At 40.6% G+C, this 11,738-nt stretch overlaps 1 protein-coding gene across 1 annotated transcript; it reads left to right on the forward strand.

Annotated features, from left to right (window-relative positions):
* Window positions 1-782: 782 nt before the first annotated feature.
* Window positions 783-10,766, forward strand: LOC124996274. Its single transcript, XM_047569109.1, has 2 exons — window positions 783-1,026; window positions 4,976-10,766. The coding sequence occupies exons 1-2, from the start codon at window positions 996-998 to the stop codon at window positions 5,410-5,412; spliced, it is 468 nt and encodes a 155-aa protein (XP_047425065.1). The 5' UTR covers window positions 783-995; the 3' UTR covers window positions 5,413-10,766.
* Window positions 10,767-11,738: the final 972 nt, after the last annotated feature.

Genomic DNA, 11,738 nt, shown 5'->3' on the forward strand with positions numbered 1-11,738 from the left:
TTCTCTAAGGTTTGAGTTTAGTTCTCTTTTCAAAACTATACAGATGACACAGAGCACCATCTCTTGATGGAGCAGGACTAACTGAAGACCACCTCCAGTCTTCACATCTCTCTCCTTTGTCCTGTACTTCAGACTGCTCTCATCCCATCCCTTTGACCCCTTCCACCTATCACCTCCCTTCCCTTAATAGGGTCAATTAATAGGGTTCTTTGCGCATACCAAGACATCGTCTCTTCAGTGAAACGCTAACTGGCCAATGACTTCCATGTAAGCCAAAGGGAAAGTGAGTCAATCTGAACAGCACCAAGAAGAGGAGGAATAGAATAGAAACAGTATTCTATTTATACAGCCAGGTTGTTGTGCTAGTTGTCCGCCTGTGTTTTTGTGTTTGAAAGCTGCAAAAATGAAAAAAATCACAAGCTGCCAGAGTTTAAAAAGAAACAGACAGAAATGGACGTGTAAGGAAAAATAAAAGTCATTTTCAGTTGTGTGTTGATGACTTCTTCTCTTAGTTTGAAGTATATTTAGATCTCTCATAGATCCTCTGCACAGTATGTTGCCGGAGCCCATCTTTTTATTTATTTATATTTATTACAGACTACTGTGGTGTATTTGCTTGTGATCATGCTGATAAAGATAAAAACTCATGAGGTTATCTCTGCAGGACCAGGGTGAGGCAGGGCTGTTGTGATGTGGACCGGGCTGATCCGCCCCTTTCTTCCTTCCTTCCTTCCTTCCTTCCTTCCTTCCTTCCTTCCTTCCTTCCTCCCAGCGGAGCGAGGGAACAGCTGAGCGAGCCAGGAGGAGGCTGCAGAGCTCTCAGCCTGGGATGGCATCCTGTCGGGTGTCAGCGCACTCGGAGCACCACACTCTGCCGACCCCCGTCACTGTTCTTCACTGCATTTCACCTGCTGGTCACACATGCTGCCGACACTGACGCAGGGAGCTGAGGGTAGAATGGGCCAAACCCCCTGGTCCCCCTTGTAACTGTGGACATGGATCCGACATCCGCGCAAACAGACAAAGGTATGTATCACTTCGATGGTGTCTTAACAAGATGCCCACGCGTGCGTGTGCGCACGTTACCAGTTTGCGTCTGTGTTTTGCATGTGCGCGCTCGTAAGCCGAGGCATCTCTGCGACAGCCTCCAGCCGTGTGTGTGTGTGTGTGTGTGTGTGTGTGTGTGTGAGGATGTTGGCTCTGCACTTGTTGAGCGATGTGGATGTGTGAACGACTGTATAACGGTAAGCTTCAGTCAGACCCGAGCCTGTCATGTTGCAGTTCTGTTGCAATGTGTGATTTGCAGATGTGTGGAAGTAATAAGGTTGCAGCGTCCTTGTCGGATTATTCTCTGCTGTTGCTGCTGCTGCAGCTGCTAACTTCACTTCTCATCCTGGCCCCTGCTCCTCTCCCATTCTCCCTCTCTCTTAACATGATGGTGCGTTTTCTGTGCTGCACAGAACGAGGCTGCATCAGATCAACTGCTGTGATACACAATGAAGCTGCTCATGTTGCAGACAGCAGATTTGGAAGTGTGTGTGTGTGTGTGTGTGTGTGTTTATACACCATTTCACATCTCCAAGTTGATAAGTTGCATCCAATTAAATTAAGAGGTCCTCCCAACTAAATGACAAAATATGACTGGAGTTGAAAAAAGCCTTTTGCTTTGGTGACAGCTTTCTCGCATCCAGTTTCATAAGGTAGTTACCTGGAGTGGTTTTAAATTAACAGGTGCGCCTTGGTGAAAAGTGAATTTGTGGTCTTAAAGCGTTTGATGCCATCAGTTGTATTGTGCAGATCTGGTTTACTGCAGTGAATAGCCCTAGTCAATTGCTGTCCTTGTCCATATTATGACAAAACTACTCAACTAAGTCAAGAGAAATTACTTAGAAACAGAGTCTGTCATTACTTTAAGACACGAAGGGACAGAGCGATCCAGAAAACTTGAGAAACTTTCAACGTATCCTCAAGTGCAATTGCGGCAAGCACTATCATGAAACTGTGCTGTGTAAAGAAAAAAAGTGTGTCCAAACTTTTAACCGCCAATGTATTACCTATAAACTATAGTACATGGCCTTTTTCTTACCTTATACCTATACAGAAATAAATTCAGGTAATATTTTTTATGGAGACTGACATTTTCAGTACAGTTCCAGGTCAAAGTCAGCTCCCCAAAGCATTTGTTTTAACTTGACAGATGTAGCATGCTCATAACTGCGTGTAGCTGAGATGTGATCACAGATTGCTAATAAGTCTACCTGCTGGACCTCCAATTATTCAATTATTTGTTTTGTTTTTTTGTTCTTTGGAAGGAAGAACTGATCAGTGGGCTCATGTCAAGACATTTAGCAATGGAAAATAAGTGGTATTAAGTTAGAAGCTGAAAAAAACAAAAAAACATCTTGAAGCAACACATCCCATGACGGAGATTGATGACGGTGTATATGTAGTTATAGACAATATCATATGTTGTTCAATGCTCACCATTACAATAGATTAAATGAAGCCATCCACACCCAAAAATAATACATGAGTGTATTGATTTTTCAAGTGGTTCTTGTGAGTTTTGGTTTATTTGGGGAGGAACATGTTCAGCCTGGCCTGCAGGTCCTATCAAGGACACGCCTTGTGAGCCGTGTCCTTTAGAGGATGCAGTCCCTGAATTAGGATGCAGCCATAAGAGAGCAGGAGAGGCAGAAAGAAGGGGAGACATATGGCAATTAACCGTGTTAAGATTAGATAGGGAACAGACTGCATTTTGGTTTTGGTTGCTAAATTTTGTGTTTCATTGTTTAAACCTGCAAAAGGGACCAGGTGGATTGGTGAGGAGACAAACCAAAATGTAGAGCTGTGGGTCATAAAAGCCCAAGAGGGAGCAAAGACAAAAGCAAATGCTCAAAGTAGAAAGTCGAGCTTCATGAGGGACTGCAGAGTCAGGTCACCTTAAGCAACTCCTTATATATATATATTTCTGCATTGAAATAACTCAAAACATCAGCAATTTCCACTCAAGTCCTGAAAGCAGACAAAGAGAGACAATTATAAATGCATTTGTTTATTCAAGAAAATGAGTCAATATTACATATTCAAAAAAAAGTTGGAAAAGTAAGAGCACTTCTGGGATTGAGTTCATTTCGAGCCCAAATTAGAGTCCATCTGTTCTGAAGTGTTTCCAGTCAACGAGATGACATTCAGGTGTTGTTCATTGTTTCCATTATGTTTAGAAAATCAGTGCTTTGCAAAGATCTGCTTTCCAGCATCAGAACCTCCATCTGTGAAACAGTGAGGAGGTAATGTCCTTGCCTGGACCTGGTTTGGCTTGGACCAATGAATTCTGAATTGTACCAGTGAATTCTAAAAGAAAATGTCAGGACATCTGTCCATGAGCTGAATTTTAAGAGAAAACTGCAGCAAGACAACGAGGCCAAGAACACAAGTTGTTGTAGAAAAAGGGAGAAAGGAGTCAACTTCCTGACCTTAATCTGATAGAAATGTTGTGGAAGGACATGGAGCAAACACTTAATGTGAGGAAACCCACCAACATCTCAGACCTGAAGTGGTTCTGTACTGAGGAACGGGCTAACATTCTTCCCAGCTGCTGTAGACGACTGATCAGCAGTTACTGGAAACATTCAGTTGCTGTTATTATATTTGTTTCATTTGTTTGGTTTGGGTTGTCTTTGATCAAAAATCTGCTGACGTTTTGACTCATTTTTTGTGGAAATGTAGAAAATCCTTAAGAGTGCAAAAGCTTGACTGGCACTTTGAGTTGTTTAACTAATAGGATGTTTAAGACTATAGAGCCAGAAAACCTGTAGAATGATTGTAGGGATCTATATATTTAGACTGTACATTTTGGAATGAACTGCTGATGGATTTCTCCTCCTGCTTGTTCCCCCTCTGGCTATTACATTTTCACATGCACTGTTGGATTTTAATGAATATTTCACAGTGAGAAGGGCTATTACAGACATACACGATGACCTTTCTATTTTCCACGGAGTTTAATACCTCTACCTCCCCCAGCTCTAGCGCAGAGAATGACTTAATGCTGCCATTCTCCTTCGAGGTTACACTGCATCTGTGGGTTATTCTGCTTTCAGACTTTACACTTACACATACTGGTTTAGACTCACAATTCCTTAACTACGTCTGTGACTAGCAGCTTTCAACAGTTGTACACACATCTCAACAACTATCGTGAAGTTTTTAAACTTTACAATAGTTAGAAGATAGTTAGAAGATTAAGGGGCAAAATTGAAGCCCCATGAGTTAGACGGTGACAGCATTGAGCACAGGGATAAATACTGTCCCTGTAGTGTTGTAATAAATCAAACATCCAACATGTCCTTTAACTGGAATGTTAATTAGATAACAACAGACACAGTACTATTGTTGCATCATAACTACAGAGAACCTGCCTCAATTTTTCCAGCCTCCCTCTACTTTCAGTCTGAAATCAAATTCCAAGCACAGAGAGTCTCTTTGCCTGTTTGTGTTTGGACCATGAAAACAGATGGAGAAACAAATATTGTGTCTGGAGATAGAGAAGGAACAAAAAAAAAAAAAGATGGAAAGCAGATGCCCACAGAGATTAACAAATGACATACGGGGAGAAACACTAGCATCTTATGGATTCAGCAATCATGGACAAATATTAGCAAAGTACTCTAGAGCTTTCCAAATATACTTCAGATACACAAACAGTCCATTTTTTTTATTTTTTATTTTTTGCACAATCTTTGCGTCTGACTAAGTAAACCTATAACAAATGCCAGTTGTCACATTGGCGATTGTGTATTGTACATGGTTTTCATGGTGTCTTGGCTTCACTGTGAATTGAATCCGAGTTTAAAAAAAAATCATTTTTTTAGGTTAAGTAAGACAGGAAAATGTATAAAACTGCATGTCTGTCTTGTTATTTGAGTGAAATGACACTTAATGTTGACTCTTTTCTCTTGTTCTCTCTCTCCAGACAATGGGGTCCATCAGAAGGCGCCTGGCCGGGCCAGTGTGAAGAGGATGCCACAGCACCCCCTGGGGGAGCTGCAGTGCCACTGTCCTGCCCCCTTCTCACACTTCTCTTCCTGGATGATGGAGGGAGAGCCCTTCACCTCTGCTCTCTCCTCTCTGATTTACTCTGCCGGAGGACACTTTGTGGCCCTCTCCTCCTCTTCGTCTTCCTCCTTGTCTCCCTCCTCGTCCTCGTCGGATTCGGCCATTGCTGCTGCCATGTCCCTGGAGCAGAAGACAACTTTTGCCCTGGTCATCTTCCTCTTTGTTTTCCTCCTCATCCTCATCGTACGATGCTTCCGGATCCTGCTGGACCCCTACCGGAGTATGCCGACCTCCACCTGGGCTGATGGCCTGGATGGTCTGGAGAAGGGCCAGTTCGACTACACCCTGGCCTAGGGTCCTCAGCCAAATACATACGTCTCAGCACATTAGCGTGTATTTATGCACACACACGCAAAAGTGCACACATAATGTGTCTGTTCCTGCACTGCTCCATTTCACACTGCCTTTTTGATGTGCACACACTGTCTGTTTTACTCTTACATGCACAAACTGAACAAAGTTCAGCGAGAGCATAATGTGGGTGTATTTCACCCACATTTTACTTTACATAGATCAAACGGACTCCACGCCGTAGCGTGGCTGAATATGCCTAAGCTTACCCTGCCAGGCTGGTACTTACAAAGAGGGAAACTATTTTAATAAAGAACGAGAAGATCCTCATTTCGAACTTTATTCAAGTTATTTACTGATTAGACATCCTGAGGAAATTTTCAGTACCAGTTGAACTTCAGTCTTCAGCTTTATATGCACAGATTTCCACATTGCTCCGTTTTAAACTTTCTTCTACTTATATAGACTTTGGCTCGATTAATGCCACCATGCTGCAGCAAGCTTGGCTTCATTTCTGTCCCCACTACAATGGGAACCCTAAAGTTTTCTTTGCATTCAGTTTGAACATCCTTTTCTTTGTTGTAGTGTTAATTTATTTAAAAAACAACCCACCCAGTCTCCTCAAATGTAGTTTTAACACACAACAAATGTTATATTACACTTTACATTCATATTCTACACTATTTCTAGGTCAACTATAAAGCCTTGTGAGAGCAGATCAAGTTGCAGCTATTGTCCACCAATTCTAAATATGGCTGCGCCTCAAGTCTTACAAACATCATTGCTTATAGACAGCATTGTGATAGTGGGAGCACAGCATCAGAACTAAAAGTAAAAGTGTAAAAAGTGTTACAAGTCAAATTCTAAGTAGAGGGGGGGCTTGTCAGTGTCATGTCATGGCTAGACTGAAGTAGCATCCCATTCTGTAGATGTGATATGCCATCTGTTTTACAGCTTTTTGGAGAGGGATCACGATCCCAAGCGCAACTCAGAGCTTTGCAAGAAGTACTTGAAGACAAATAAGTCCACGGAATCCTGACAGTCACAGACTTTCTTCCACGGCCACCTGACCTCAACCCCACTGAACATGTATGGAGGCACTTGAAGAGAAACGCTCTTGTGGAGGAAAATGCAGAGAAATACTGAAATATTCTGAAATCCATAGACAATTCAGAGCCACAGCTTTTCACTTAGACTCTTAGTGTCATTTCTAATGCAACATTTTATATGAAATTCAGTACAATCATTCACATTCACTTGTTCTTTCAGACTATCTACACCACTGTACCTGGTCAAAGAGGAGAGTTCTGAATAGTTATTTATTTCCAGCTTGTATTTGTCAGTTTTTTGATACGATACTGACAAATATCTGTTGGTAGGAAGAAAGAATTGATGCCCAGCCCTACTGCACTTATTACGACGGGTACAGTGACACTTTAGTCAAGCACTTGGTGGCTGGTTTGACCAACCTTAGTGTTAAATTGTACGTGCGTCTATTTTTCAATGTCCCCTGGAACATGTGAACTACTACCAGAACATTTACATTAACTGAGATGTGATGTTTATCTCATATAGTCCACCGAAAAAAACAAGCCTGAGTTTTCACAGTGGAGTCCCTGTGCACTTCTGCGGAGATCTCAGCCGCTGTGAATTGTTTACAGTGTCGGCGCTTGTAGTTTTTTTTGAGACAAGAGACAGAGAGTACATACTTGACTTTGGGGTGGCTCATTCATACAGGGTAGCTGTTTTCTTCAAACGCCTCATTGTCTCAGCCTAGTACTGTCTCTCTGCTCCGTTTAAGAACCTACTTTGTTGTGGTAAGCTGCCAAATAGTCAAGCTTCAAGGGTCATCTAACACTATAACCACTTTATTTGAGTGAGAAATCAGACGTCCTCACTAGGGTTATAGTTCGGGTTCTGTTCAAACAGAACTGGTGTGTTAAGTCATGCTGTCTGAACACATCATAAATGGCTGCTGTGAGAGCTGGAGTGATAGGGAGGCTGTCATATAGAGCAGGGAGGTAAAATGTTGTTTAAATATAGGTTGAACAGTACACATTTTCAGACAGTCTCTTGTTGAGGATATTTATAGTGGTAGCCAGTGTGTGACAGAAATAGGTAAACCAAGAATGATGAACGAGCTGAGAGAGACGCATATTCTCTGCGCTCGCAGACGGCCAGTTACACTGTGGCTGTGAATGTGGGTGTATATGTTCAGCTGTTGACAGCCAAGCTAAACCATGGTGTTACCATGGCTGCTCTTATTCGTGAAATGCAAAAACTCAACAGCACTCCTTGACGATGCTACTTTCCGTTCATTTTTCCTGTGAGGGGTTTAAAATGTTTGGAATTATTATTCAATAGAAGAGAAAACAGGGTTTTATGCTAACAGGGTAGCGGAACCAAGATTCAAGTTGAAGGCTCATTTTGCCATGCACAAGCATTTTAATCATCATTACTTTTTAGATTATTGGTTTAAAAATGACTTAAACTAAGCTGTGCAGTTATTAGATTTTGTACCTTTTGGATACATTTCCCAAATAGAGTCAGATGTAATCTGTTCAAGGGTGAAATTCTCATACACTGTTGCTCATAATGCTGGATTAAAACATTTTTTTACCTCTTCTCTTGAAATGATTGTGACAATGCGATTTATATACATAGGATTGAAACGCAAAATGTGTCAGAAAACTAAATTATTCCAGCTTTATGGGTAACAGTGTGCATGTAGGTGACTGTGTTAGACTCCATGATATACTTTAAACAACATGCAGCTGCATCGTTGACATACTAGCCTGTGTACTGAAGATCGTCCTCTCGGGGGAAGATAAGATCATCATTGGCAGGTGACATTCAAGAAGGTTATTCTGTTATTTATGTTAAGTTTTCTACAGAAAAACCTCCATCAGTAACAGGCTCTATGTGCTTAACTGAAAAACTCGCTTACCTTCCTTCACATTCAAACAGGCGGACCTTACTATATGCAGGCTTTTAACCTATAATAAACGCACACAGCATTCATTTATAGGGATGCACACAACCCACGCATGGAACTGATACCTTTGCACACGTGAAGTTAACACTAAGTTTATCACAAGCCAGAAAATGTGAATTCATAACTAGACTTTAATTGTCCTGCTACCTAGAGCAGAAAATCACAGCTTTAATTAAGAAGAGTAATGTTCTATCGTTTTAATAAGCTACCCATTATGAGTCCATCCGCCAAAGAAACTACATCTGTTAACTTTTATTCACCTTGCTTGCCACGCTGTTTGTCTCAGCCACTTTGGGCCCAATCAGTTTTCTAATTTACGTTCACTCCTGTCTTTTAAACCAGAGTGACATGTGGGATGCATTTGTTCGTAGGCTTTCTGGCTGTAGTTCGGGAACAAGTTCGTCCTTTGCTCTTCTAAAACATACAACCAACGAATGTACAATGAACACATGAATGTACATAGCATGTCCAGTGTACTGGGTCCCGCTCCGTCTGACAGCCGTCAGAGATAACTTACCTGTGGGTTTTAATCAAGTCAACGCTCATCAGTGAGTAGAGAAACACTTGTCTCTGAGTTTCTCACGGTTAATGACACTGGTTTGACACTAGACCAATCATGAGTCTGAATGGTTACATTTTGAAGACTGTTTGAATTTACTGTTTAAATGTAATGCACAAATATTTCAAAGTCGCACAACAATAGCTTTCTGCCAGGGCACTGGGCACCATGATGCAAAGCCCCTCTAATTTTTCAGTGTTGTCACCCTGCATTCATGTCAAATGCTGAGATTACTACTTTTGTGACAATGTTGATAATAACTGTTGATGATGTTGGGCCTTTATTTTTACCAAGTATGAAACATGTACTGAAAAAGTTGTTGCACTGACATTACTGACATCCTCCACATCAGTTTGCAAACCAGTTTCACAGCGAAAAAGCTCTAAAAGATGGAGAATTTCTATTCAAGCTTTGCGTTTGACAAGAATCACGTTAAGATCAGCTATACCTCTCATAGCGGTTTTCAGCAGTGGCCTCTGTAAGCAGCTGCAGCAGCCGTGCGGCTTTGTGGACTCAACCTCTGCCATGTTTTTACTATTGCTCCCATGTAGCCCTCTGCACTGTACGACAATGTTATTAGTAGATGAATCTTTGTTCCAACAGCTGAAAACAGGAGAACACCCATCTGATCTGCATTCCGGCCGAGCAAACATTTGTTTGTATGCGTATTGTTACAAATCCATAAACTGTCCTCAGTAGAGGACTGACAGCATCTGTCTTTTAGCAAGTGAATAGTGTTTACATTCAAGTTACAGCACTGTCTAATGTTTATAGCAATTATACAGAACATGAAGATGAATAGGAGATGTGAGAAAACTAAAATAAGCAGTCAGTTGTTATGACATTTGTTTCGTACTGTAACCGTGATGCTGCTGCATTGAGCATTTAAAGGAAAATGTCCTGATTTCCACGAGGTGATTAAGTAGCTTCTGAGTATTTTTCAGCATCAAAACAATAATAGCTTCTAATGCTGGCGCTATTTGAGAGAGTCGCCTATCGTATAGTGTGAAGTCAGACATGCAACATGAACTACCTCTGTTATCTTGTTGACTGTATGCCTGCATCAGCGCTTTTCTTAAACTCAGCTACTAGTTTAGAAAACCGCCACCACAAACATATATCCCTCTTGCATTAGATATGAGCTAAAGACTGCATCCACATGAATAATTCTAAGTGCTTACTCGGTGCTCAGAGTCCATTTGACATGAATGCAGCCGAGCACATTTGAGCTGTTGTATTAACGTCCACAACATGTAGGAGCATTGCTTCATGCAATACAAAGACTAATAATGCACAATTATAATCACACTGCTAATATTAAAGAATCATGTTTTCTAATAGAAGCAAAATATACTGAGGTTGAATTCAGTTCACTCTTATTTATGGATCCACTGTAGCATGGAACTAAGGTAGCTTTTTGGTTTATTTAGCTTATATTATATTATATTTCACACTGACTGTGAATTTAAACTAAATTTCAGTTTTGCAGTACTGTTGTTGTGTCATACTGCTGGTGAGCCTCTGCTGCTGTAACCTCCGTTAACTGTTTGTAACAATGACCAAGGCACTGTTGGAGAAAAAAAGAAAATGCTCCAGTGCTGATGTAGAGTTGTAATGTTCTCATCAGTGACCCAGCCTGTGTACATACGCAGGGCCATAGCTCTAGTGCTGAGTGTGCTACTGTACACTGTGGTGTCTGTGTCTGCTTGGAAAGCAGTACATTTATTAAAGAAAATAAATAAATGGAATATATGATTGAATATGTGTAAAAGATTAACTCTGAATAAATTATTTCCAAATCAGTGCATTAGTCTCTTTTTTTTTCTTTTTTCTCAAGAGCTACTTTTTCTCCTGGTCATCACAAAGTTTTACAGAGGATTTTTTATTATGGTCAGCAAAACTGCTGTTCAGACCAAATCCAGCAAACCTAACTGAATGCCCAAGGCTCACAGCTGTAATCAAACTTTAAAAAAGCTAAATAAATAAATAAAGAAGAAGAAAAATTCAATATTGATATTTTGTAGGGTTTTTTTTTTCAGTTAGGTATCAGCCATGAGTCACATTTCTGAAGAAGTTGTTTGATAGTAATCACCTGCAGTAAAAATGGAAATGACTAAACAGAAGGAGCATTTTACAAGATCATTACACTATTGTATCTAATAACTTCAGATGAGATAGACATTATTGACCCATTAGGGAAATTGCTTGCTCACAGTTGCACATAAAAAAACACCATTGAAACATTTTTTTAAATGTAATAAAACAGAATAAAATAAAAAATAATAAAATAAATCAAATACAGCAAGCACCAATGTCTGCTACCAAAAATGATTTATTTATTTGCTAGGGACAGTGCACATTAATGCACATCTGTACAGACAGCAATAGACATACTGTAAATGTGCTGGATTACAGCAACAATGCTAATCCGCATCCGCATTACAGGAAGAGCATAGCAGTAAAAGCAAAATGCAGGACACTGTCACTTCCCTGTGAATTAAACCACAGACCAAATTTCTACCAGCATCAGGGATAAACAGATAGTTATTGAAGACAGCACAATCATTTCGGCTTTTCCCATGAATGAGCATCACAGACTTGGAGAACAACACATACAGCTTTGCTGACACTAACTTTTCAGTTGTAAGATCTTTTCGAACTACCCCCTCTTGTGGCCATATTGAATATTTAATCCTGGAGACTTGGATAAGTAAAACTAATGTCATTAGTCTGCTGTCTCCCAGCTAGTGCCCAGATACATATAATATATATTAA

Source organism: Mugil cephalus, chromosome 19, assembly GCF_022458985.1.
Source record: "Mugil cephalus isolate CIBA_MC_2020 chromosome 19, CIBA_Mcephalus_1.1, whole genome shotgun sequence".
Lineage (NCBI taxonomy): Eukaryota > Metazoa > Chordata > Actinopteri > Mugiliformes > Mugilidae > Mugil > Mugil cephalus.

Coding starts and splice junctions, on each gene's coding strand:
- LOC124996274 (XM_047569109.1), top strand. CDS start 996: ATGGATCCGACATCCGCGCAAACAGACAAAG. Junction 1,027..4,975: donor ATCCGCGCAAACAGACAAAG/GTATGTATCACT, acceptor CTCTCTCTCCAG/ACAATGGGGTCCATCAGAAG.